The sequence below is a fragment of the Anolis sagrei genome, chromosome 5 (genome assembly GCF_037176765.1).
Source record: "Anolis sagrei isolate rAnoSag1 chromosome 5, rAnoSag1.mat, whole genome shotgun sequence".
Classification (NCBI taxonomy): domain Eukaryota; kingdom Metazoa; phylum Chordata; class Lepidosauria; order Squamata; family Dactyloidae; genus Anolis; species Anolis sagrei.
Genome location: NC_090025.1, coordinates 128272724 through 128299796, shown reverse-complemented (window position 1 = coordinate 128299796; position 27073 = coordinate 128272724). Strand labels below are relative to the sequence as shown.

At 43.5% G+C, this 27073-nt stretch overlaps 1 protein-coding gene across 1 annotated transcript; it reads right to left on the bottom strand.

Moving 5' to 3' along the window:
• Positions 1 to 6986: 6986 nt before the first annotated feature.
• On the bottom strand, positions 6987 to 20511 carry FEZF1 (FEZ family zinc finger 1). Its single transcript, XM_060777736.2, has 4 exons — positions 19454 to 20511; positions 15407 to 15541; positions 13350 to 13482; positions 6987 to 7467 (listed from the first exon to the last, which is right to left on the bottom strand). Exons 1-4 carry the CDS (start codon positions 20228 to 20230, stop codon positions 7184 to 7186), a joined length of 1329 nt encoding a protein of 442 aa, XP_060633719.2. The 5' UTR covers positions 20231 to 20511; the 3' UTR covers positions 6987 to 7183.
• Positions 20512 to 27073: the final 6562 nt, after the last annotated feature.

Here is a 27073-nt window from a genome sequence, read left to right as displayed (position 1 = left end):
AGTGGTCCTTGGTCAAATGTTCCATAATTAAAGTGTTCCCTGATCATAGTGGTCCCTGGTCAAGTGGTCCCTGGTCAAGTGGTCCCTGGTCAAGTGTTCCCTGATCAAAGTGGTCTCTGATCAAAATGGTCCCTGGTCAAAGTGGTCCCTGGTAAAAGTGGTCCCTGGTCAAAAAAAGAAAAGGTTGGGAACCACTGCTTTACATGACTACTCAGAAATCAGTCCAGTTAGGTCAAGTCTGAATAACCCCTTTTTCATACTCTTCCTTCCAAAGTATTTCCAACGTTTTGGCTTTATTTGTTAAGCAGAATATGACTTCAACTATGGAGATGGGAACCATGCAGCCTTCTAAATATTGGACTGCAAGTTCCAGCAGCCTATCATGGATTTTACTAACCAGATTTGTTCCAATGAGATTTTCAGTTGCCTTCCTTTGAAGCTGAGAGCATGGGACTTGCCCAATGTCATCCAGTGGGTGGCCAAGCAGGGATTTGGACCATGTTAGAAACTCCAACAAACTTGACCTCCATAATCTCCCCCAATTCATCCCAGCTCTGGGGATTCATTGATTTGGGGTAAATAGTTTGGTGTTTTAGGCTTGGTGGAGCAGGAAGAAGAATGTAGGCCACAATCACCATTAGCTTTACTTCACCAGCTCAAGGTTTACAGATGTCCAACCACCTCCACTGCAAGAGATGTTCTGGATCAATACAGGATGGAGGCGAACTGGAACTGAAACTGTGGGGGACCCAGACATGACCCTTGCTAGCACCCTGAGAGAGGAACCAGGTTCATGTTTCCTTTGGAAGGGGTCTTTTGACTAAAAAAAAAAACCATCCACACCATTGAGATTGGGAAAGCTTTCCCTTTCTTCCCTCTCAGTCCACCCCACCTACCTCTCTATCTCCAAAGGCCAGGAGAAGAGTTTCTTAGGCCTCATCTACACTGCCACATAATCCAGTTTCTACCCAGATGATCTGCTTTGAACTTATTTATATGGCAGTGTAGACTCATATAATTCTGGAATCAGATACTGGATTATATGGCAGTATAGATCCAGCCTAAGAAACTCTTCTCCCGGTCTTTGTTAAGACTGAGCTAAGTAGGGTGGATACTGTCATGTAAAATACAGATTATCTGATTTGAACTAGATTATAGGAGTCTACACTGCCATATAATCCAATTCAAATCAGATAATCTGGATTTTATATGGCAGTGTAGAAGAGGCCTTAGACCAGGGGTCCTCAAACTTTTTAAACAGAGGGCCAGGTCACAATCCCTCCAACTGTTGGAGGGCCAGATTATAATTTGAAAATAACATTAATTCCTGTGCACACTGCACATATTTGTAGTGCAAAAACACTTTAAAACAATACAATAATTAAAATGAAGAACAATTTTAACAAATATAAACTTATTAGTATTTCAATGGGAAGTGTGGGCCTGCTTTTGGCTGATGAGATAGGATTGTTGTTGTTGCTGTGTGCTTTCAAGTCATTTCAGACTTAGGTTGACCCTGAGCGAGGGCCCGGTAAATGACCTTGGAGGGCCGTATCTGGCCCGGGGCCTTAGTTTGAGGACCCCTGCCTTAGACCTTAACTGGGCTGGGAAGGAAGCAAGGATTTCAAGGCAGACCGGAAAACTTTGGCAGAGAAAGCAAAATATAGAGTAAAACTGAAACTCTCATGATTCCACAAAATTGAGCCATGGCAGTTCAAAGTGGTGTCAAACTGCATTCATTCTACAGTGTCAATGCACCCCAGGGTCAATGGGATTTACTCTTAGCAAGTGCTTAGGAAGAAAAATATGTCATTATATGGCCTTATTACTAAGTGAAATTTTATCTGAAAGACTTCATGCGAAGAGGATGAAGTTGGTAATTTATTCAGACAAGATTTTAAAGTCTTGTCTCTAAGTCAGGACTCTTTCTTTTGTGTTGTGGAAGGCTTTGATGGCCGGAATCACTGGGCTGCTGTGAGTTTTCCCCGGGCTGTATGGCCATGGTCCAGAAGCATTCCCACCTGACGTTGCGTTTTACCTTCAGGATTGCAATGGACTGAAAGAGGGGAAGAATTCAGCAAGCCAGAATTCCTCAAATTAGTCGCCAGGGTTGAATGATTCTTAAATTCGTTACTATTATTTTTTTTAAAGAGGAATATCCAAGGAATTGAGAGTTCCTGATAAGAATTCAAGCAAATAGATTCACCAACAGTATTTACAAAGACTTTGTCTGGTCTTAACGGCGATCCATGCAGTCATGCCGACCGCATGACCTTGGCAGTGTCTATGGACAACACCGGCTCTTCGGTTTAGGAAAGGAGATGACCACAAACCCCAAAGCCGGACACGACTGGACATAATGTCAGGGAAACACCTTACCTTTACCTACACTGCCATATAATCCATATTATAAAATAAAATACTCCGGATTATCTGTTTTGAACCGAATTATATCAATCCGGATTATTTATTTATTTATTTACGTCATTTATATGCCACCCTTCTCACCCCGATGGGGACTCAGAGCAGCTTACAAGATATATATACATGCAATATATTATATTATTTGCATAGTACAATATCAATAAATATTACTATATTGTACTATACCATTATATTGTAATATTATTAGTAATATTATCTGTTATATCATCTGTTTTGAACCGAATTATAGTAATCCGGAGTATCTGTTTTAAATCGGATGTTTTAACTGTATTAACTGTTTTGAACCGGATTATATTAATCCGGATTATCTGTTTCTGAGACTACAGTGCCATATAATCCAATTCAAAGCAGATATTCTGGATTGTATATGACAATTTAACCCTTCAAACGAGTTTCGGGAGAACTGTTTGAAAAACAGTTTTGTTTTTGGGTTGTTGTAGGTTTTTTTTGGGTGTTTTTAAACACATTCTTGGAGAAATCAATGGGTTGTTCATGAAAGATGCCTTCCTTCTTTGGAATCATGTCACTAAAACCACTAAAAATGAATGATCCTAATTCCAAGGGGAAGAAAAAAAAGAGCATCTAGGCAGAGTAAAAATAGAGCAGGATAATCAATACTGACCAGGGATAAGGAGTCGTTGGGGACAGACCAGAGAAAGAACCATCGATACAGCAATGGTTTTCCCTTGGTGAATCTAATAATAATAATAATAATAATAATAATAATAATAATAATAATAATAATAATAATAATACAGACAGATCCCAAGTGTAGACTCTGCAAGGAAGCAGATGAAACAATAGATCACATCCTCAGCTGCTGCAAGAAGATCGGCAGACAGAACCCAGTTCATTGCAGATATTGTGGGATTTTCTGTCTTGATATTTTGGGTTAAATGGCTGTGTGGAAGGGCCCTTAGATAAAACAGGATTGGATACTTTTAGGTTGTAGGATTGGAGTTCCTTCCACACAGCCCTATATCCCAGAATATCAAGACAGGAAATCCCACATTATCTGAATGTGGACTCATATAACCCAGCAGATATTGTGAGATTTTCTTCTTTGATATTCTGGGATTTAGGGCTCTATGTTCTGAACCGGATTATATTAATCCGAATTAACTCAAGCAAACAGATTCACCACCAGTATTTACAAAGACTTTGGATCTACACTGCCATATGATCCAGATTATCAAATATAATAATCCGGAGCATCTTTCTTGAACCGGATTATATTTATCCGGATTATCTGTCTTGAACCAGAGTTTTCTTGCCATAGATGCAGCTTGCCATAGATGCAGGCGAAACGTCAGGAGAGAATGCTTCTGGAACATGGCCATACAACCCGGAAAACTCACAACAACTCATATTATTTTTGGTTTCCCCTGATTTTCTCGTTGCTATAATTTATTTTCTACTAGCCGTCACCTGTCAGGCGTTGCTGTGACCTAGTCTGTGTATATGAGTTTTGTGTGTATATATATATGCATATATGTGTTTGTATATATTTGTGTATAAGTGTGTTTGTGTATATATGTGGTTTTGCACATATATTGTAATGTTTTTTGGCTTTTTAAGTCTCTTCTGCTATGTTTTTCAGTGTTTTTATGAGTGATGGTCACTTGTTGGCCTGAGAGGTGAATTGTGTCCAAATTTGGACACAATTCGCCCAGTGGTTTTTGAGTTATGTTAATCCCATAAACGAACATTACAGTTTTATTTATATAGATAGTCCTAACAATCTTTTCCTCAGTCCTGACACTCCTTGTCTTCCTCCTGTGTACAGATCTTTTGGTTATTTTTGAATCTCCTGCAAAGTGAAGCTTTTCTTTTCTCACTTGCCTATCTCTCCTTCTTTGGCTGTTTATCCCTCGTGTCTTTCCCACCTATAGTGTGGATCCACCCTGAGTACCGAGGCTTCAAGCCAAAGCCTAGGAAAACAGACAGAGATCTCCTCGGGCTCCATCGGCATTTGTGGCGTGTTTTATTTGCCCACCAGATCTGCCCCAAAGTCCTCCCTTCTTGTTGTTGTTGTTCTCGTTTGGCACGTGCAAGAATAGTCCTAATAATTTAAAAAATAACACATCCAGGAATTCCCCATCCGTAGCAAAAGGAATCCACGCGAGAGAGAGACTAGGGCTCAAAGGGAGGAGGAAGAGGAGGGACAGTGGTGGTCCTTGGAGCGGATGGAGAGGGGGCAATCGGGAGGGAAGGGGTGGAAGGGATGGCATCCAACCCGCAGGCAAAGTCAGTCCAAGTTTGTTTTGTGGAGGGGGGCGGGGGCGGGGGAGGATGTATATATACACCGAGGGGATCGAAGGGATCAGTGCCCTCCCTCGAAGAACACGCGGGGGAAGTCAGAGGTGATGCTTTCCAAGGGGATGGGTTTCCTCTCAGGAGAGAGACTCCCAATGATGCCATTTGAGAGTCTCTCTGATGAGAAACTTACAAATGAAAGCCTCTCTCTCACTCTCTCGCACTCACTCACACCCTTTCTCTCACATACACACTCCATTTCAGCAGCCCCAACCAACAATACAACCTGTTAAAATAAGGCCCCTTCTACACTGCCATAGAATCCAGATTCTCAAAGTAGATAACCCACACTATCTGCTTTGAACTGGATTATATTTTTATATAATGAATAAAATATTATATTATATTGAACTGGATATTGTGTTTTTAATATATTGTGTTTTAATTGGTTTGATTCCTGGTGTTATATTATGTTTATTTAGTTTATCCTCAGTGAATTTTGGTTGTTTTTAAATTATATTTATTTTATGTTTCCTTTGATTGTTATTTGTTCCTTTTTGGCATTGAATGTTTGCCATTTTGTTATACTTTGGAAACTGCCCTGAGTCCCTTGAGGAGAGAGGGCGGATTATAAAATTATTATTATTATTATTATTATTATTATTATTATTATTATATGGGTCTGCACTGCCATATAATCCTGTTCAAAGCAGATAATCTGGGTTTGATATGGCAGTGTACTTGGGACCTTAGATCCTAAGGAATGGAGGTAGGTAAAGGTTTTCCCCTGACATTAAGTCCAATTGTGTCAGACTCTGGAGGTTGGTGCTCATCTCCATTTTTAAGTGGAAGAGGACCTATTGATCTACTCACATTTGCATGTTTTCGAACTGCTAGGTTGGCAGAAGCTGGGACTAACAGCAGGAGCTCGACCTTTTGGTCAACAAGTTTAGCAGTTCAGCTTTTTAACCCACTGCGCCACTGGGGGCTCCAAGAAATAGAGGAGAAACTTGAAAATTTGGTGCTTTCCCAAGGCATATTTGGGGTTGTCATGGTCTTGTGAAACCCACTTTGGAATAAAGGATGCTCCTTAAAAGGGAACTCTTCCCATCCTGAGCATACAAGCCTTCCAGGGTCTACCAAAGCATCCTTCAGCTCTCACATGCCAAGGAATGGAGGAGAATCCTTCAGTATCCCAAGGCATATTTGGAGTAATACAGGTTTTGTGAAATTAGGGATTTGGGATTAGGATCACTCTTTTAAAAGGCAATCCTTCCCAATATATATAATCCTTCCCAATATATATATATATTGGGAAGGATTGCCTTTTAAAGGAGTTGAATTGTCATCCTGACTATTCAAACCTTCTAGGGTCTACCAAAACTATCTTGAAAGTCTTAGAACTTGTGAAATGGAGGAGATTTGGAATAAAGGGTACTCCTTAAAGGAAAACACTTCCCAGTATATAGTCAGTGAGTTTGAGTCTCTGGCCCCTTCTACACTGCCCTATATTCCAGGATCTGATCCCAGATTATCCACTTATCCCAGATTTTATGGCAGTGTAGACTCATATAATCCAGTTCAAAATAATCCTGTTCCAAATAAAAAATCTGGAATAGATCCTAGGATATAGGATTCTGCCTCTGACTATTCACATCGACAGCAAATTTTCTAGGGTCTTCCAGAAATAGCTTATTGTTATGAATTATTGTTGTTTTTATTAATTATCATTATTCATTATTATTAATTAATTGTTTAATAATAATAATAATAATAATAATAATAATAATAATAACTTAATCCCACTTTTCTCCCATGGGTGGGATTCCAGTTGGTACCAATGCAGTTATTTTAAGAGTCCACTGTGAGCATCCTTTGAGGAGCTTACATTAGGATTAGCTGCCTAGTGAATTGTTTTTTTTCCTAGTTGACCTCAGAGATTGACCTTTGAACTCAAATACACTCTCTCCAGAGGGGGTGCTTCTCCTCTTAAGGGATGGATGCACCATCTTCTGGACCAGAAGATGCTATGCTATTTACAGTCCTTATTGTTTTGGATCAGGACCAAGAGCTTGAGGGATCAAGAAACATCTCCATGATACAGGGCAGCCCTTTACACACAGGCCATCTGCAGACACACAACAGAGAGTGAAAGAGAGAGAGAGAGATGGCTTTCACATGGCAGTGGTCTTCTCGGATAAATAAAGTCCCTTCCAGTGATACAATATAAGGAGGTCACAAAATAAAAATGGCCCCAGGCTGGGCCTCAATAAATACACCCAAAGTTCAGTTCCAGCAGGTCCCTGTTCTCAAAGCCAACTTGAGGGAGAGGGAAAAGTCTTGCTCCCCCCATAAAAGCAGTTCTGTGGCCTCCAACAATGTCAAAGGGCAGCAGGCCAGTTGTCTCTTGGAGGGGGGCAGAGAAGACAGGGGGTGCTCACAAGTGCATGCAGACAAAGCGCAAAGGGGAGCCAGGGGGGTTTCACTGATGGGGAAGTGGAGGCAGCTCTGACTCGGCAGTGGGGGGTCTAGGCAGGGCCAAGGAGGGGGTGCTGCCATTGCTGTCATGGAGTTTGCGGACATGCTTCTTGAGGTCAAAGTTCCTGCAGAAGCCTTTGCCACAGGTGGGGCAGGTGAAGGGCTTCTTGTCGTTGTGGGTGTGCATGTGGAAGGTCAGGTTATACACTTGGTGGAAGGCCTTGTTGCAGATATTGCACTTGAATTGCTTCTCCCCGCTGTGGGTCAGCTTGTGGTTCTTGTAGTTCCCTAAAGGAAAAAAGAGGGTGGGGAGCAAAAAGAGGGTGGGGAGGAAGAGAAAGCAGTCAGTGATGCTCAGTAATGGACAGTCCACCAGCGTCCCCCCACAACACATACAGTCCTCCACCCACTCAGGCTGGATTCACACTGCCACACAGTCCAGGTTATCAAAACAAAAAATCACATTATCTGATTTGAGCTGGATTATATGAGTCTACACTGCTATATAATCCAGTTCAAAGCAGATAAACTGCATTTTATATGGAAGTGAAAATCCAGTCTTAGTCAACACCCCCCTCCCAATTACAGGTCATAGGTCACACTCCCAAACACAACAAACCTCCAATAGCTCCCTCGCAGGTCTCTTCTACACTGTCGGTTCACTGTTTTGAACTGGGTTATGTGGCAGTGTAGACTCATATAATCCAGCTTTTTTTGTTGTGTCAGGAGTGACTTGAGAAACTGCAAGTCACTTCAGGTGTGAGAGAATTGGCCATCTTTGTTGCTCGGAGGATGTCTGGATGTTTTGATGTTTTACCACCCTTGGAAGTCTTCTCTCATGTCCCCGCATGGAGAGCTGGAGCTGATAGAGGGAGCTCATCGGGCTCTCCCCAGATTTGAACCTGCAACACAGTCCTGCCTGCACAGCAGTTTAACCCACTGTGCCACAGGGCTCCATATAATCCAGCTCAAATAAGATAATGCGGATAATGATAATAATAATACACTTTATTTATGTTCCTCTCTATTTCCCTGAGGAGATTCAGAGTGGACTACTGTATACACATATATAGGCAATGCCATTTATACAGTAAACAACAATAACATGCAATGCACAAAGGAAAATGTTTCCCTTTGATAATCAGGATTATATGGCAGTGTAGAAGGGGTTACAGTCTACCAGCCCCCCACCAGTCTATAGCACCCATACAGTCCATTGGCCCAGTCCATTAGCTCTCATTATTATTATTATTATTATTATTATTACCACTATTATATTTATTTATATTATTACCACTATTATATTTATTTATATTTTGCTTTATCTCTCTCGAAGGAGACTAAATTAGCTTAACATAAAAGCATCAGCATACAACTTAAACTATTACAAATATGCAAACATTAAAACAGGATTAAATAGAAACATTATTAAAAATTCCCAGTTAAAACCATTAAAACATATCCAAAGTTCAAATACATATAGTCCAATACCCTACACAGTCCACCAGCCCACATAGTCAACTGTCTACCATACAGCCCATTGCCTCCACACAGTCCATACAGTCTATAACTCCCCCATACGATCCACCACATGGTCCACCAGGAGGGTGTTCCTCCAGGGATAAACCAAGAATGGGCAACTTGGAAGGCCCTGAACAGAATCAGAGGTGGAGTGGGCAGATCAAAAGACAACCTGGCAAAATGGAACTACCTAGATGAATCCTCCACCTTGTGTGACTGTGGAGCAGAACAAACAACTCCATGATGCTTGCCCATAATGCCTTACCTCAATCACTGAGGAAGAATTGTTTAAAGCTACAGACAATGCCCAAAAATTATTTAGGGTTTGTGCTCCCTTGTGCTCCTAGTATTTTTATCAGTTTTATACTTATGTATGCAATGCTTTTGACACAAAATAAAGAAATAGTCCACCTTTCCCCATAACAGCCTTTCTCAACCAGGGGGTCGGAAGGTTGCCAAAGACCATCAGAAGGGTCTGTCAGAGGGGTCACCAAATATCATCAGAAAACAGTATTTTCTGTTGGTCATGGGGGTTCTGTATGGGAAGTTTGGCCCAATTTTATCATTGTGGGGTTCAGAATATTCTTTGATTGGAGGTGAACTATAAATCCCAGCAACTACTACTCCCAAATGTCAAGGTCTATTTCCCCCAAACTCCACCAGTGTTTATATTTGAGCATATTGAGTATCCATGCCAAGTTTGGTTCAGATCCATCATTGTTTGAGTTCAAGGTGCTCTCTGGATGTTAGGTGAACTACAACTCCAAAACTCAAAGTCAATGCCCACCAAATCCTTCTAGTATTTTTTTTTTTGTTGGCCATGGGAGTTCTATGTCCCAAGTTTGGTTCAATTCCATCCATTGTGGGGTTCAGAATGCTCTTTGAATATAGGTGAACTATAAATCCTAGTAACTACAACTCCCAAATGTCAAGGTCTATTTTCCCCCAAACTTCACCGGTGTTTTGGTCCAGATCCATCACTGTTTGAGTCCACAGTGCTCTCTGAATATAGGTGAACTACAACTCCCAAACTCAAGGTCAATGGCCATCAAACCCTTCCAGTATTTTCTCTTAGTCATGGGAGTTCTGGATGCCAAGCTTGGTTCAATTCCATCATTGGTGGAGTTCAGAATGCTCTTTGATTGTAGGTGAACTATAAGTCCCAGCAACTACAACTCCCAAATGACAAAATGAAGCTCCTCAACCCCACCAGTATTCAAATGTGGGTGTATCTGTGCCAAATTTGGTCCAGTGGATGAAAATACATTCTGCACATCAGATATTTACATGAGGATTCATAAGAGTTGAATGAAGTAGCAACGAAAATAATTTTACAATTGGAGGGTCACCACAACATGAGGAACTGTATTGAGGGGTCGCGGCATTAGGAAGGTTGAGCAACACTGCCCCAGAGCTCCCTACATCCCACCTCCTTATTCTCCCCACAAAGTCCTTTAGGTCTCTCACAATCCTCCAGCCCACCCACAAGACACACATACAATTAAGGGCTTTTTCAAGAGCAGCACATGCACAAGGCCCTCTCCTTTTGGCCCTAGGAAACCCCTTTGGGCCTCAGAGGAAGGCAGTGGCAACAAGCACACACCAGAAAGCCCCGCCATTGGGTTGGCACAAATGAGAAACGATCGGAAGGCGCACAACAACAAATCGACCACCTTCCGGATCGATCCCACCGGGAAGAACTGGGATGAACCCCATCTTGCACCAGCTTTCCCCCACAACACACACAGCCCTCCACCAACTCAGGCTGGATCATGAAAGAAGGCGGATTCACATCACGCCGTTTGAAAAACGATTGACATCCCCAGCGGGTGCTCTCTCTGGCACCCATCAGGGAACAAATTCGGATTAACCTCGCTCTACAATTATGGTATTTGGAAAAACACGAGTCCCATCCACGAGTCGCAAACTATTCCAGTGGGAGGCATGAATTAGCATCATATTTGGTTGTATGGGTGTTTGGGGATGGATTCAACTAGGCAGAATTTGGACTGAGATTATTGTACCACGTGTGGTTAAAGGTAAAGGTTTTCCCCTGACATTAAAGTCCAGTCGTGTCCGACTTTGAGGGCTGGTGCTCATCTTCATTGCCAAGCCGAAGAGCCGGCGTTGCCCATAGACACCTCCCAGGTCATGTGGCCGGCATGACCGCATGTAGCGCCGTTATCTTCCCGCCGGATGATCTACTCACATTTGCATGTTTTGACTCTGACTACTGGTGGGTGATGTTCATCTCCATTACTAAGCCGAAGAGCAGGCATTGTCCATAGACACCTCCAAGGTCATGTGGCCGGCATGACTGCACGGAGAGCCGTTATATCTCCCCCAGCGATGCCTATTGATTTACATGTTTTCACTAGGGGGTGGTGCTCATCTCCCTTTCTAAGCAGAAGAGCCAGAGCCGGCGTTGTTCTTAGACACCTCCAAGGTCATGTGGCCCGCATGACTGCATGGACCGCCGTTACCTTCCTGCCGGAGCGGTACCTATTGATCTACTCACATTTTCATGATTCCACTCTGGGGAGTGGTGCTCATCTCCATTTCTAAGCCGAAGAGCCGGCGTTGTCCTTAGACACCTCCAAGGTCATGTGGCCCGCATGGCTGCATGGAGCGCCGTTACCTTCCCGCCGGAGCGGTACCTATTGATCTACTCATCACATTGGCTATATTTTCGAATTGCTAGGTTGAAGGAAGCTGGGGCTAACAGCGGGAGCTCACTCCACTCCCGGGATTCGAAACTGCGACCTTTCGGTCAGCAAGTTCAGCAGCTCAGCGGTTTAACCCATTGCGGCACTGGCACTTGTGTTAGCTAAAGATCCCCACCAATGAATTATCTTCAAATGCTACTTAGACTATTTGAGAAATAGGAACAAAACAAAACAGGAGGGAAGTCGAAGCCAAAACTTGCCTGAAACCAGCAAGTATGAAGGCAGAAATCTGAGCCTTGGCTCCAAATCATTGCTTTAATCGTCTCTTAAATAAATACGATAGAGGTCTGACATTAACATCTGAGGAATATTAAATCCATTCCATGAAGCTGAAGGCGAATTAATCTTGGTGCGACCCAAGGCAAATACTCAATGTAAGTTTGAGTTCAGTGGCGCTCACTTCCAGATAAATCCGGCAGCACAAAACTCATCACACTAGAGAATGAATCCACTTGAAATCCGATTTCTGCCTCCTGCAGAATTCTGGGGTTTGTCGTTCAGGGAATAGCCTTTACCAGCCTCACTAAACTACAAACCCCTGAATTCTGCAGGAGGCAGGAACAGGATTTCAAGTGGATTCATTCTCTATCTTCCAAATACAAGGGAAAATATTGGATTTGCACTCTGTTTACTCACTTTGTTTATTCAGAAACAAATCCCACTACATCGGAGAGGACTTCTTCCTAAGTAGATGCGATCTGAATCAGATCTACACTGCGATATTATGCATAATATGGTCAACGGGGACCTATAAAACTGCATTATCTGAGTCTTTGTATGACTGTATATTCAGCCTCTACCCATCCTACGAGGCATATGGATTTCAAAGTGACACTGACTTCCCAGTAAAGCTTGACCCGTTATTATATATTATTATTATTAAAAATTCCCAGTTAAAAACCATTAAAATCTATCCAAAGTGCAAATACCTACAGTCCAATGCCTCCCACAGTCTACCAGCCCCATAGCCAACAGCCTACCACATAGTCCATTGCCTCTACACAATCCATACAGTCTATCACTCCCCCACCATAGTTTTCATCATGGAATTCCTCAGCCACCTTTCCCCCCCCCCCCCAATGTAAACAGTGATCCAAACAAGAAATAAAAGGCTCTGAAAATAATCATAAGTAATACAAGAAAGCCTTGCTTGGGGCTTTAAAAAACAGACAAGTATTCATCGCACTAGAGGGAAAAAAACACTTAAAATCCGCGTTTGTAGTGGTGTTTGTAGTTTAGTTAGGCTGTTAAAGGCTCCTCCCTAAACTACAAACTCCAGAATTCTGCAGGAGGCAGAAACCGGATTTTAAGGGGATTTTTTCTCCAGTGTGATAAGGCCCATACTATGTTTCCAAGTGCCGAACAAAGGTTCTGTAGGTTTGTTCTTAAGTCGAATCTGTACGTAAGTCAGAACAGGCACATTTTGAAGGTGCCAAAATATTTATTTTTTAGGTTTGGATAGCAAAATAAAGGGTTTACAACCCTTCCATGTTTATTTTGTTGTCAGTCTCCCTGTTCAGATTTTGTCTCACTTTCTGTCCCTGTGAGGATTGGATTGTTGTGGAAACAAAGATTGGGTTTTTTTGTGTGTGTCAGGATTGTTAAGAAACTGCACGTGGCTTCTGGTGTGAAAGAATTGGTCGTCTGCAAGGACTTTACCCAGGGGATGCCAGGGTGTTTTACCATCCTGTGGGAGGTTTATCTCATGTGCTGGTAAGGAGAGCTGGAGCTGACAGAGTGGGGCTCACCCGCTCCCCACCAACCCGCACAAAAGGGTTTAACCCATTGCTTACCAGGACACCTTTTCCTTATGATAATGCGTTTCCCTGAGTGTGATCTCCGTTGAAAGCTCAACACTTTGCAAACTCGCCGAAGAACTCAGGCCGCGTCTGTTTACGTTGCTGTAGCGTCGGGCAAACGTACCTTTTTGGTGGAAGCCCTTCCCGCAAAACTCGCAGACGAAAGGCTTGTATCCGGCGTGGATCCTCGTGTGGGTGTTCAAGGTGGAGCTCCGGTTGAAGGCTTTCCCGCACTGGCTGCACTTGTGGGGCTTCTCCTATTTTGGAAACCGGTGGGAAAAGGGGAGGGAAAGAATTTGAAAAAGGAGATGAGCTTCCAGCTTGTTTTCCAACTTCCTAGGGACGGATCCTGACTCGGATTGAGTCCCTAGCCCAGCGCAAACCCTTTGAGCAGCTAGGGAGAAAAAGCCAGGCAACTTAACCTATGTAATTCAAAAGTAAATTCAAAGGAAGGCGGGGAAAGGGCCTTTTCGGTGGCTGATCCCAGGCTTTGGAAGTGGAACTCCTTCCCAAGAGAGACCAGGAGGGCCCCTTCCCTGCTTGCCTTCCCAAAACAAGTTAAGGCATTTCTTTGCCACCAGGATGAAGGACACACTGCTGTGGAGTTTGGGTTATAGCTTTCAAATGAACATTTAATTGTATTTTCACTTTGCAGCCATGGCACAGATATGCAATTGTTTCTAAACTGTCTTTAATTTTTGCATTTCTCATGGGTTGTGTCATATTCTTGCCAGCCACCTTGAGTCCCCAGGGGGAGAAAGGCAGGACAGAAACAAAGATAATAATAATAATAATAATAATAATAATAATAATAATAATAATAAAAAATAAATTATTGATAAATATAATAATGAGAAAGATGATACTAATGGTACATATAATAACTATAATCTTAATAACAATTATATTTTATAATAGTAATAATGAATATAATAACAAATATAATTAACAAATATTTATAAATTAATAAATATATTATTATTAACAATAATAAATATGAGAAATGATCCTAACGGTATATATAATAATAAATATAATGTTGATAATAATATTTTATTATAGTAATAATAAATATAATATATATAATTAATGAATATTAACAAATCAATAAATACATTCTTAATAATAAATATAATAATGAGGAATATGATACTACCGGTACATATAATAAATACAATAATGAGAAATATGATACTAATGATACATACAATAATAAATATAATGTTATAATAATATTTTATAATAGTAATGATAAATATTATAATTAATAAATATTAACAAATTAATAAATATATTATTAATAATAAATATAATGAGAAATATTATCCTAACGGTACATACAATAAATATAATAATGTGAAATATGATACTAATAATACATATAGTAAGAAATATAATGTTAATGACAATACTAATATTTTATTACAGTAATGATAAATGTAATAATAAATATAAATAAATTAATAAATATATTATTAATAATAAGAAATATAATAATGAGAAATATGAACTAACGATACATATAAAAATAAATAAAATGTTAATAATAATACTAGTATTTTATTATAGTAATAATGCATACAATAATAATAACAAACCCAATCAGTCCCGAACTGGGACCTTTATAGGATCCTCGCCCGAAGGAGTGAGTCCTAACCAATGTCGTTATCCCTTTTGGACTAAAGCAATGGAGCAGTTTTGGTGGCATCAAGGGGGAGAGGAGTGGACTGGACACTAGCTACTATGGGAGACTTTTTGGGGACGTTATTTACAGAGAGAGAGATGTGTTTCCAAAGAGATCCAGGCGCATTGGAAAGAGCCGTCGGGCTGCGGCTCAAGTGATGATGATCAAGAGTATCGGGGTGAAACGGGCTTTGAAAACTAATCTCTCTTGGGTTGCTGTGAGTTTTCCGGGCTCTTTCTCTCTCTTTCTATTCAGCAGTCCGAGAGAAAGAAAGAGGGGGAGGCAGGCGTCGCTTTGGGAGTCCCCTCCCCACCAGACTTTGGGAAAGTTCCTCTTTTAGGCGCCACTATTTCCCAAATCGTTCCCGAAGTGTCTTTTCTTCTTCCAAAGCTCGGGAAGAGTTGCCTCCAACTTGCCGGGAGAAAGAGGGAGGAAAGTGGGCAAGAAAGGGCTTGGGTGCGGGGTGTATGGCGGGCGGAGGGACAGGGCTGGCCTACCTGGGTGTGGATGATCTTGTGCCGGCAGAGAGTGCTGGCCTGGCGGAAGCCCTTCCCGCAGACCTTGCAGACGAAGGGCCGGGCGCCCGTGTGGACGGGCATGTGGCGCGTCAGGTTGTAATGCGCGTTGAAGACCTGCAAGGGGAAGGAAAGGAAGACAGGCCCCACGGGCCGGTTAGTTAGGCCCCATCCGCACTGACCCCTCCTTACATACAGTCCCAAGCTAGCTTCAGGCGGGCAACAAAGCGTGCCAAAGAAAGCCCTGGATGCATTCGCCAGAGCCTTGTGTTGGATCGGTTCTGTTTTCATTCTGTTGTATCCCCGCCTTGAGCTGCACATCATCATCATCATCATTATCATCATCACTATTGGAGTCTTGAACTGGATTTCCAATGGAATCATCTGCCCTTTTTTCAAGTGCAGATGATTGGAAATCCAATTCAAAACTCAGAAAATAACAATGATAATAATTATAACAACAGTGTATGTAACACATTTTTTGTTCCTGGCACAGTTTTTTTCCAATTAATATCGCAACCAATTCGACATAGTTTGTGGCAGTCACAAAAAGGAAGTTTCTGGAGTCTAACAACTCCTTTCAAAGGAAGTCCGGCACAATTAAACAGGAAATAATAATAATAATAATAACAACAACAAATTTATTGTTGTAAGTACCGCACAATCAAACAGGAATAATAATAATAATAATAATAATAATATATTGTAAGTACCGCATAATAATATTAATAATGTATTATTTATTATTGTAAGTACCGCACAATTAAACAGGAAATAATAATACTATATTATTGTAAGTACCGCATTATCATCATCATCATCATTATGCGGTACTTACAATAATAATATATTATTATTTCCTGTTTAATTGTGCGGTACTTACCATAAATAATATATTGTTGTAAGTATAATAATACCGCATAATAATAATAATAATATATTATTATTATTTATTGTAAGTACCAAACAATTAAACAGGAAATAATAATATATTATTGTAAGTACCGCATAATAATAATAATAATAATAATAATAATAATAATGTATTATTTATTATTGTAAGTACCACACAATTAAACAGGAAATAATAATAATTTATTATTTTAAGTACCGCATTATTATTATTATTATTTATGGTAAGTACCGCACAATTCAACAGGAAATAATAATAATAATAACAACATATTATATTAATATAATATTGTTGTTATTGTGTATTGTAAGTACGGCACAATTAAGCAGGAAATAATAATAATTTATTATTATTTATTATTATTATAAGTATCGTACAGTTGAACAGGAAAGAAGACTTTCAAAACCAGAACAGAATATTTGTCAATTTTTGTTTCATAGTGTAATAATGATTATGATTATGATGGTGATGAAGAAGAGGAAGAGGAAGAGGAAGAGGAAGAAGAAGAAGAAGAAGAAGAAGAAGAAGAAGAAGAAGAAGAAGAAGAAGAAGAAGAAGAAGAAGAAGAAGAAGAAGAAGATAATCCATCTACTAAATGGTCAGTGTAGTTGGGGCCTCAGGGATGCGGGAATCCACAGAGGAGCAGCGATCACAGAAAAGACAAGGGCTCTAAGGTCCCATCTACACCGCCCTATGTTTCAGGATGCAAGTTAACTGCTTTAGAACCGCATTGTACGACAGGGTGAGATAACACTATGCAATGTGATTTTTGTCCCTGGGTTAGAAAGGTAATTTCCCAATTGGTTCTATCATCAAAACAGGGAGCAAGGTTGACACCCTGCAGCACACGATTTTGCTCTAGTTTTTTCAATGAATATCTCATAAAGTCTCTCAACCAATTCCACATATTTTGTGACAGCCACAAAAACGAAGTTTCTGGAGTATAACAACTACTTTCAAAGTAAAGGCTGTGCTTTCAAGAACACTTTCAAGCCAGGAACAGATTTTTCAAAAAAATTGTTACATAGTGTAATGATAATGATGATGGTAACAATAATACATATATTAACTGGAGTCTAAGGGATCCAGGAATTACCTACACTGCCCTATGTTTCAGGATGCAAGTTAACTGCTTAGAACCGCATTGTATGTCAGAGTGGGCTCAGAGCCCTTCCAACACAGTCATATAACCGGGAATATGGGATAAACCCCTGTGACAGCAGGTCAACCGAGAGCTGGTTGAGCTCCTTCTGTCAGCTCCAGGTCCTCATGCAGGGGCATGAGAAAAGCCTCTACGCCAGTTCTCTCACACCAGTCGCTCCTGACACGAAAAAAACAAAACAGGGACTATCAAGGCCGATAATCCACAATATCTGCTTTGAACTGGATTATGTGAGTCCACACTGCCATATAATCCAATGTGGATTTTATACAGCGGTGTGGAAGGGGTCTTAGGCAGTCCAATTCAATGCAGTCAAAACGCTTTATCTGGCTGTGGGGAATCCAGGCTGAGGCCCCATCTACACTGCCATGATAATGCTGCTTGAACATGGTCAGGGTAGACTCATATAACACACTTTGAGGCACATAACACAGCGACTGCATTGAACTGGGTTAGGAGTCCACATTGAGCATAAAATGCAGGGGATGGACCTCAGGGCCCTTCCATACATATAACCCAGAATATCAAGGCAGATAATCCACAATTGGGTTCCCTGAGACCCCTTCCACACAGCTGTATAAAATCCCATATTATCTGCTTTGAAACTATATGGCAGTGTGGACAACCAGTTCAAAGCAGACATTCAGGATTAAGGCAAAAGTAAAAGTTTCCCCTGACATTAAGTCTAGTCATGTCGGGAGCCCTTCCACACAGCCCTATATCCCAGAATATAAAGGCAGGAAATCCCACATTATCTGAGTGTGGACTCAGATAACCCAGTTCAAAGCATATAATGTGAAAATATCAAGGCAGATCAGGGGATTAAAGTTCTGAGCTGCTGAACTTGCAAACTGGCAGTTTGAATGCGTGGAGCGAGGTGAGCTCCCACTGTTAGCCCCAGCTCCTGCCAACCGAGCACTTCGAAAACATGCAAATGTGAGTAGATCAATAGGTACTGCCCCGGCAAGAAAGTAACAGTGCTCCAACATGACCTTGGAGGTGTCTACTGAAATGGAGACAAGCACCAGCCCTCAAAGAAAACCTTATGTGACTGTAGAGCAGAACAGACAACTCCGCATCTGTATGCTTGTCCACTATGCCCTGCCTCATGTACAGAGGAAGAATTGTTGGAGTCTACAATGAAGTTTTTGCTCAAAAGATATTTAGCTGCCTGCGCTCCTTTTATTTTTATCGGTTTCATACTAATTTATACAATGCTTTTGATACGAAATAAATAACCACCCCTCAGAGTCCGAGGAGCCTTCCACACAGCCCTATATCCCAGAATATCAAGGCAGAAAATCCCACATTATCTATGGACTCAAACCCAGTTCAAAGCAGATGTGGGATTTCCTGCACATAACCCTAACCAACCCCCCAGAGTCCGAGGGCCCTTCCACACAGCCCTATATCTGAATATCAAGGCAGAAAATCCCACATTATCTGCTTGGAACTGGGTTATCTGAGTCCACACTCAGATAATGTGGGATTTCCTGCCTTGATATTCTGGGATAGAGGGCTGTGTGGAAGGGCCCTCTGGACTCTGGGGGGTGGTGCTCATCTCCATTTCGGTAAACACCTCCTAGGTCATTTTGGAGTACTATTACCTTCTTGCCAGGCCAGTACCTATTGATCTACTCACATGTGCATGCTAGGTTGGCAGGAACTGGGGCTAACAGCGGGAGCTCACCCCAATCTCCGGATTCAAACTGCCAACTTGCAAGTTCAGCAGTTTAGCACCATAACCCCTTGCGCTACAAGATGATATGCTTTGATATTCTGGGTTAAATGGCTGTGTGGAAGTGCCCTGAGTCCACACTGCTATAGAATCCAGTTCAGTGTGGATTGTGTGGATTCAGCCAGCCCACCGCTCGCCCCGCTTCCAAAGGAGACTAACAACTCCAGGCCATGGCAAGAGAGAGTCAGTGCCTTGGGGCCTCGGACAGGCACTTGCCTTGCCGCAGACCTCGCAGGTGAAGGCCTTGGGCTTGGCTCCGGGCGAGGCGCGGCTGAACTCGGCGGCCACGGCGGCCACGGCGGCGCCCTTGAAGGGCAACTTCTCGGCGGCCAAGAGGTGCGCGGCGGCGGCAGCGGCGGCGGCGGCGCTGTGGAAGTGAGCATGCGCCAACTCCTTGAAGCCCGGCGGCGCGGCGGGGCCCGGCGGCGGGCTCTGCAGCGCTTGGAGCTTGTTCCTCTCGGCCAGGGAAGCCTTGTGGCTCTGTAAGGACGAGCCCAGGAAGTAGGACGCCACCGGGTGGAGGCTGAGGCCCGACGGAGGAGGCGGAGGAGGAGGAGGCGGCGGCGGCGGCGGAGGAGGAGGAGGGGGAATCTCGGCGGCCCGTCCGAAGTATCCCAAGGCGCCCAAGGCGTGGAAAGAGGAGTGGGTGACGACGCGCGGGCGGACCAGCTTGAAGTGCGGAGGCAGCTCGGCTTTGGAGGACGGGGGCGGCTCTCCGTGGGGCTTGTAAGCCAAGGGCACGAAGGGGATCATGCAAGGGAGGGAGGCGCCCAAGCTGAGCCCCGACGGAGGCGCCTTCTCGCCCGCTTTGGGCACGAAAGGAGGCAAGAGCGGGCGCGCTTTGGGCTCCGGAGCCGTGCGGGCCATGATCCGCTCGATGGAGAAAGCCAGCGCTTTCGAAGTGGAGGACGAAGAAGAGGAGGAGGATGCGGCGCCTAGAAGGCTCTTTCCCGTCGGAAGCGTCCGGCTGCTGCTGCTGCTGCTGCTCTCCATGGCTGCCTGTCCGCCTTCAGGAGGAGGAAGCCCCCCTGGCCGCCTCCAAGGCTCCCTTCAGCCGGACCGAAGAGGCCGCCATTGCCGTCTCTTGGCCTCTCCCCGCGGAATCGGGCCGCCCCATCGCCTCGGGCGGGGGAGGCAGAGGCACCTCTCTTCTCCCTCCTCTCTCTCGCTTTCTCTCAATGGAAAGTGTTGGGTCAATAGCCGCCGCCACGATCCCGCCAATCGTTAACTTCCAAGAGGAGAAGGTAAACTAGATAATTGCTCAGTTCGCTTCCGACGGGCGCTTGGGAAGCAACGGGAGGGGCGGGGGGGGCGAGCCTCCTTCTCTCCCTGGCTTCTGATTGGCCGCTCGGAGGGAGGGAAGGAGGGAGGGAGGGGCTCCCCCTCCTTCCCTCTTCCTCACTCTTTCTCTCTCCCCTCTGTTTTTTCCTGGAAGCTCGTCGAGATCAATGTTCGCCTGGAAGTGACGCCTGTCTGTCGCCCCCTTTTTTTCTCCGTCGAGGAGAACGGGCGATCCTGCTCCTTTCTTTGCAAAGAGGCCAAGCCCAGGCAAAGGAGCAGAGCCAAAAAAGGGGGACACACGCACACGCCTGATCGCCCCTTCCAGCCCGGAAGGAGCCCAGAGCGGAAGTGGGGCTCGCGCGCTTGGCCTGCTTGGCTTCTGCCCCCCGTCCCTCCCATTGCCAATCTGTCCCTACTCCACACACACACACACACAAACAAAAGGAACACTGGCCTCTTTCGCAAGCCTTGATGATGAGTAAATGTTGGGTTGTTGTAGGTTTTTTAATATGGCCATGTTCTAGAGGCATTCTCTCCTGACGTTTCGCCTGCATCTATGGCAAGCATCCTCAAAGGTTATACAATAAATGTTGGGTTTGGGGACCTGTTTTCTATCCCTGTGGTCACACGTGAGGCCTGTCTCGACAATCCGCGACAAACGAAAGCCTCCAGCCTCCGTTTCCCACCTTGCTAGCACGTTCCTCTCCTCCCTTCCCCTTTTGAATGGGGTCCAGGTGGTGAAAGCAAGAGCGGAGGGAGGGGGGGCCAACCTTTAGTGCCGAATCAGGCCCATACAAGTCAGCCCCATAGGTCGAAACGGGACATAGACTTTCAACAGGGCTTCAGAGACCCGTTTCGTTCTCGTTTCTCTCAAAAATGCCTTTGCTTTCTCTTTGGGCGCCTTTCTTTCCCCTCTCCACTTGGTGCCCTGATGCCGTCCATGGAATGAGGGCTGTTCGAGTCAGGGTGTGATCCTCAGGGCTGGAGCCCTCCCTGTCCGAGAGGGCGAGTGTCCACGCAAACCACCAAGCCCGGGATTCCGCTGCCTTGAGCAGTTCAGGTGGTGTCCCAAGACCGCATTGATTTTGCGGTGTAGACGCACCTTTTTGTGAGCATCCCTGCCTGTGTGTTTTCCTGTGTCTGCGCCAATATCTCCTTCCTCTTTCTTTTTAAAAGAGGGGGTTTCTCGTCTGTGCCTGCAGTTTACAAACGGCAGCAACCAAATTAGTGTTTTAACTCTACTGATTGCTCACTTCCTCTCCCTCCTCCTCCTCCTGTTCTTCTTCTTCGTCATTTTCCTCCTCCTCTTCTTCCCTTCCTCCTCCTCTTCTTCTTCCCTTTCTTCCTCCTCTTTTTTCTCCTCTCCCTCTCCTCCTCTTCCTTTTCGTTTTCTCCTTCTATTCTTCTTCTTTCTCTTTTTCGCCCTTTTCTCCTTTTCCTCCTCCTCTTCTTCCTCTTCTCCTTTTCCTCCTCCTCATCCTCTTCTTCCTCTCCTCCTCCTTTTCCATTTCCTCTTCCTATTCTTCCTCTTCTTCGTCCTTTTCTCCGTTTTCTCCTCTTCTTACTCTTCCCCTCTTCCTTTTCCTTTTCCTCCATCTTTTCTTCCTCTTCCCCTTCTTCCTCCTCTCCTCATCCTTCTCCTTTTCTTTTTCCTCCATCTCTTCTTCCTCCTCCCCTTCCTCTCCTTTTCCTCCTCCTCTTCTTCCTCTTCCTCTCCTCCTCTTTTTCTTCTCCTTTTCCTCCTTTTCTTTTTTCTCCTCCTATTCCTCCTCTTCTTCTTTCTCTTTTTCGTCTTTTTCTCTTTTTCCTCCTCCTCTTCTCCTCCTCGTCCTCTTCCTCTTCTTCTCATACCCCTTTTCCTTTTCCTCCTCCTTTTCCTCCTCTTCTTCTTCTTATTCCTCTTCTCCTTTTCCTCTTCTTTCTTTTCCTCTTCTCCACTTCCTCCTCCTCCTCCTCTTACTCTTCTCCTTCTCCTCCACCTCTTCTTCGTCCTCCCCTTCCTCTCCTTTTCCTCCTCCTCCTCCTCTTCATCTCCTCCTTCTCCTTCTCATTTTCCTTTTCCACCTCTTCTTCCTTCTCCTCCCCTTCCTCTCCTTTTCCTCCTTCCTCTCACTTGGGCGGAAAACATTCCCGCATTCCCACTATGAGGGAATTATAGGGGTATTTTAAAGACCTTTCGGGGCAAATTGCTGGGGAAGCGGCTCGGCTTTCGGAAGGGATATGAATGAAAGGAACATCTTTTTCCTCGCCCACGAAAAAACACGTCGGGGAAGGCGCTCCCAGCCTTCCCGTGACCCTTTCCTTTCCCCGCGCGTCCACACTGCCGAAAGAACGCAGTTGGGTCCCCCTTCCCCACTTCCCCATGCCATGGAATGCTGGGGTTTCCTGGCTTGCTCGCTCTTTGACCCGGAAGGCGAGAGAGCGCGTGCTAGGACGACTCCCGGGATTGCAGACCACTTAGCAGGCAAAGCCATATCGAACCGCATTCCTTCGACAGTGTAGATGCGCCGATATTCGGCAAATACTCCCTTTTTCCGATGGAAAGAGAGGCTTAGCTCTGTGACAGCTCTGTCTCTACGAATTGGGAAAATCTTAGGGTCTCTGGTTGGGGACTGTTTTTGTTGTTATGTGGTAGTCCGAAGCCCGGAAAACACCCTTCGAGGCTTGTGTAAGAAAGGAAAACGAAACAACAACAACAACAACAACTTGGGTGCTGAGGCAGTTAGGAATTGTGGGAGTTGAAGTCCAAAACACCTGGAGGCCAAGTTTGCCCATGCCTGTGATAGAGCCCCCTTCTCATCGCCATGAGTTTAGGGGGATGTGGTTTAGGGGCTGGAAGAAGGGGGTGCGTCTTACCCCACTTGAACTGTTCAGGGCTCAGTGCTAGGGAATTCTGGGAGTTGTAGTCTGGAGACCCACCATTGAGAGGGAAACCAACCCAAATACATAGGGAATGGAGGCCCCTTCTACCCTACAATATTATCCGCTTGGAACTGGACTATATGGCAGTGTGGACTCATATAATCCAGTTCAAAGCAGATCACGTGGGATATGGCAGTGTAGATCCAGCCTGAGTCTCCTCTGGGAGAGAAAAAGCCAGATATAAGCACATATACTGATGATGATAATTATAATTACAGTAAAAAATATAATAAAATATAGTGAAATACAATATTTTTTTTTACTGTAATTATAATTATCATTTTTTCATGTCAGGAGCGACTTGGGAAATTGCAAGTTGTTTCTGGTGTGAGAGAATTGGCCGTCTGCAAGGACGTTGTCCAAGGGACGCCCGGATGTTTTATCATCCTGTGGGAGCCTTCTCTCATGTCTCCGCATGGGAAGCTGGAGTTGACAGATGGGAGCTCACCCCGTTCTCCGGATTCGAACCACCGACCTGCCAGCACAAGGGTTTAATGATTAAACTTTAATCCATTGCGCCACCAGGGACAATAATATAGTAGTATTAGTATTAGTAGTAGTAGTAGTAGTAGTAGTAATAATAATAATAATAATAATAAAAGACACTTTCATGACAACCTTATTTGGATGCTGATTTAAAGCATTTTATTTACTTTTATGCACTTTCTTGCTCTGGTTTTTAGGGTGTTCATGTGTTTGTCTAGACAAGTATGTTTGTTTAATTATTCTATTTTCTGGTTTAGTAATCATTACTTTATAATAATGTTATTTGGTTCTGTTTGACTTGTGTATCTGTTTTTTAAACCAAGGCATTGAATGTTTGCCTTTCTTTTTGTCTGGAAGCCACCCTGAGTCCCCTTGGGAACCTATCTATCTATCTATCTATCTATCTATCTATCTATCTATCTATCTATCTATCTATTAAATATATTAAATATATATATGGTAATTACTATATACTGTGTTCTATCCCATTTCCACATCTTTGTAATTATGCTTTATACCCAGTCTCATGTCGCATCTGCACTGTCCTTATATCCCAGGATCTGGGATATAAGGACAGGTTATCTGCATTGAACCGGATTATATGAGCCTACTCTGCCAGATAATCTGGGATAAAGAGGGAATCTGGGATCATATCCTGGGATATAGGACAGTGTCGTTCCAGCCTCAATGCACTTGTGAGTATATTATATCCACAAAAACTGGTGCAAAGATACAAAAGCATTGGTTGTAAAGGTGATGCTACATTATTTCTTCTTCCTCTTCCTCTTCCTCCTCTTCCTCCTCCTCTTCTTCTTCCTCCTCCTCCTCTTCCTCCTCCTCCTCTTCTTCGTTTTCTTCTTCCTCCTCTTCCTCCTCTTCTTCTTCCTCCTTCTCCTCCTCTTCGTCTTCTTCCTCCTCCTCCTCCTCCTCCTCCTCCTCCCCTTCTTCGTCTTCTTCCTCCTCCTCCTCCTCTTCTTCTTTTTCCTCTTCTTCTTCTTCCTCCTCCTCCTCCTCTTCCTCCTCCTCCTCTCCTCCTCTTCCTCTTCTTCTTCTTCTTTTTCCTCTTCTTCTTCTTCCTCCTCCTCCTCCTCTTCTTCTCCTCCTCCTCCTCCTCTTCTTCCTCCTCCTCCTCTTCTTCTTCCTCCTTCTCCTCCTCTTCGTCTTCCTCCTCCTCCTCCTCCTCCTCCCCTTCTTCGTCTTCCTCCTCCTCCTCCTCTTCTTCTTCTTCCTCCTCCTCACTTCTTCCTCCTCCAACTCCTCCTCTTCTTCTCCTCCTCTCCTCCTCTTCCTCCTCCTCCTCCTCCTCTTCTTCTTCTTCTTCTTTTTCCTCTTCTTCTTCTTCTTCTCCTCCTCCTCTTCCTCCTCCTCCTCTTCTTCCTCCTCCTCCTCCTCCTCTTCTTCTTCCTCCTTCTCCTCCTCTTCGTCTTCCTCCTCCTCCTGCTCCTCCTCCCCTTCTTCGTCTTCTTCCTCCTCCTCCTCCTCTTCTTCTTCTTCCTCCTCCCCACTTCTTCCTCCTCCTCCTCCTCCTCTTCTTCTTCCTCCTCTCCTCCTCTTCCTCTTCCTCTTCTTCTTCTTTTTCCTCTTCTTCTTCTTCCTCCTCCTCCTCTTCCCCTCCCCCATATTTCCCCTTTCTTTGGGCCAGATTGTCTTCGGTTTTGTTCATTTTTGGAAGGAGATCTTTGCTGCCAGGGTGGCTTGAGGTGTGATGTCTTGTCAATTGCAGTTTGATCTGTCTTGTCAGGCCACACAAACGATGGGATGGTCCGCATTTGAAGATTGCGAGGCAACCCTTTTAATGGGAGAAAGAGATCAAATGTCTTGTGAGACTTAGACTTGAGATCAAACTTGCTCGAAAGCAAAAAAAAATCATTGTCAATAGTGCACCATTTGTCTGTTCCTGGTTTGAAAGTGTCATTTCCTGTCTAATTGCGCGGTTCTTCCTTTGAGAGCAGTTGTTTTACTCCAGAAACTTCGCTTTTTTGTGGCTGTGTTTGAATTGGTTGAGACTAGAAGAGATATTCATGGAAAAACTAGAGCAAAATGTGTTGCAGGATGTTGTCTCTCCAAAACAAAGTTTGGGCAGTCCAATAAACATTTCCAATGAATTAAAAGAATTGATAAGAGTCTTTCTATCAGCTTTCTTTATTCCACAGCCTCCCTGGGAGTTATAGTTTAGTGAGGCACCAACATTATCTGGCAGAGAAGGCTCAAACCGCTGTGAGTTTTCCGGACAGTATGACCATGTTCCAGAGGCATTCTCTCCTGATGTTTCACCCACATCTATGGCAGGCATCCTCAGAAGTTGGGAGGTCTATTGGAAACTAGGCAAGTGAATTTATATGCCTGTGGAATAATGTCCAGGGTGGGAGAAAGAACTCTTGTCTATTTGAGGCAATTGGCCACCTTGATTAGTATTTAATGGCCTTGTAACTTCAAAGCCTGGCTGGTTGCTGCCTGGGGGGATTCTTTGTTGGACAACGCTCAAACACTGATCTGCTGAACTTGCTGACCGAAAGGTTGGCGGTTGGAATCCGGGGAGCAGGGTGAGCTCCTGCTGTTAGCCCCAGCTTCTGCCAACCTAGCAGTTCGAAAACATGCAAATGTGAGTACATCAGTAGGTACCGCCTTGGCGGCCTGTTAGAAATGGAGATGAACACCAACCCCCAGAGTTGGACACCAGACTAGACTTAATGTCAGGGGAAATCTTTACCTTTTCTTATTTTTAGCTGCTTTCAGTCTATATAATTATCATTCTATTATTATATTATTAATATAGACTTATAATTTATCATTCTATGTAATTATTCTATTATTATTATTAGCTGCTTTCAGTCTATATAATAATTATTCTATTATTCTATTGATAATATATTATTAATATAGACTTATTATAATTATAATTCTATGTAATTATTATATTATTATTAGCTGCTTTCAGTCTATATAATAATCATTCTATTATTATATTGATAATATATTAATATAGACTTATAATTATAATTCTATGTAATTATTCTATTATTATTAGCTGCTTTCAGTCCATATAATAATTATTCTATTATTCTATTAATAACATATTATTAATATAGACTTATTATAATTATAATTCTATGTAATTATTATTATATTATTAGCTGCTTTCAGTCT

Bases quoted from the DNA above. Each gene is read 5' to 3' on its own strand.
- FEZF1 (XM_060777736.2), bottom strand. From the start codon at position 20,230: ATGGAGAGCAGCAGCAGCAGCAGCAGCCGGACGCTTCCGACGGGAAAG. The intron at 15,542-19,453 runs GCAAGTGCCTGT...TTCCCCTTGCAG, and splicing joins CCTGCGAGGTCTGCGGCAAG to GTCTTCAACGCGCATTACAA. The intron at 13,483-15,406 runs GTAGGCCAGCCC...TTTCCAAAATAG, and splicing joins ACAAGATCATCCACACCCAG to GAGAAGCCCCACAAGTGCAG.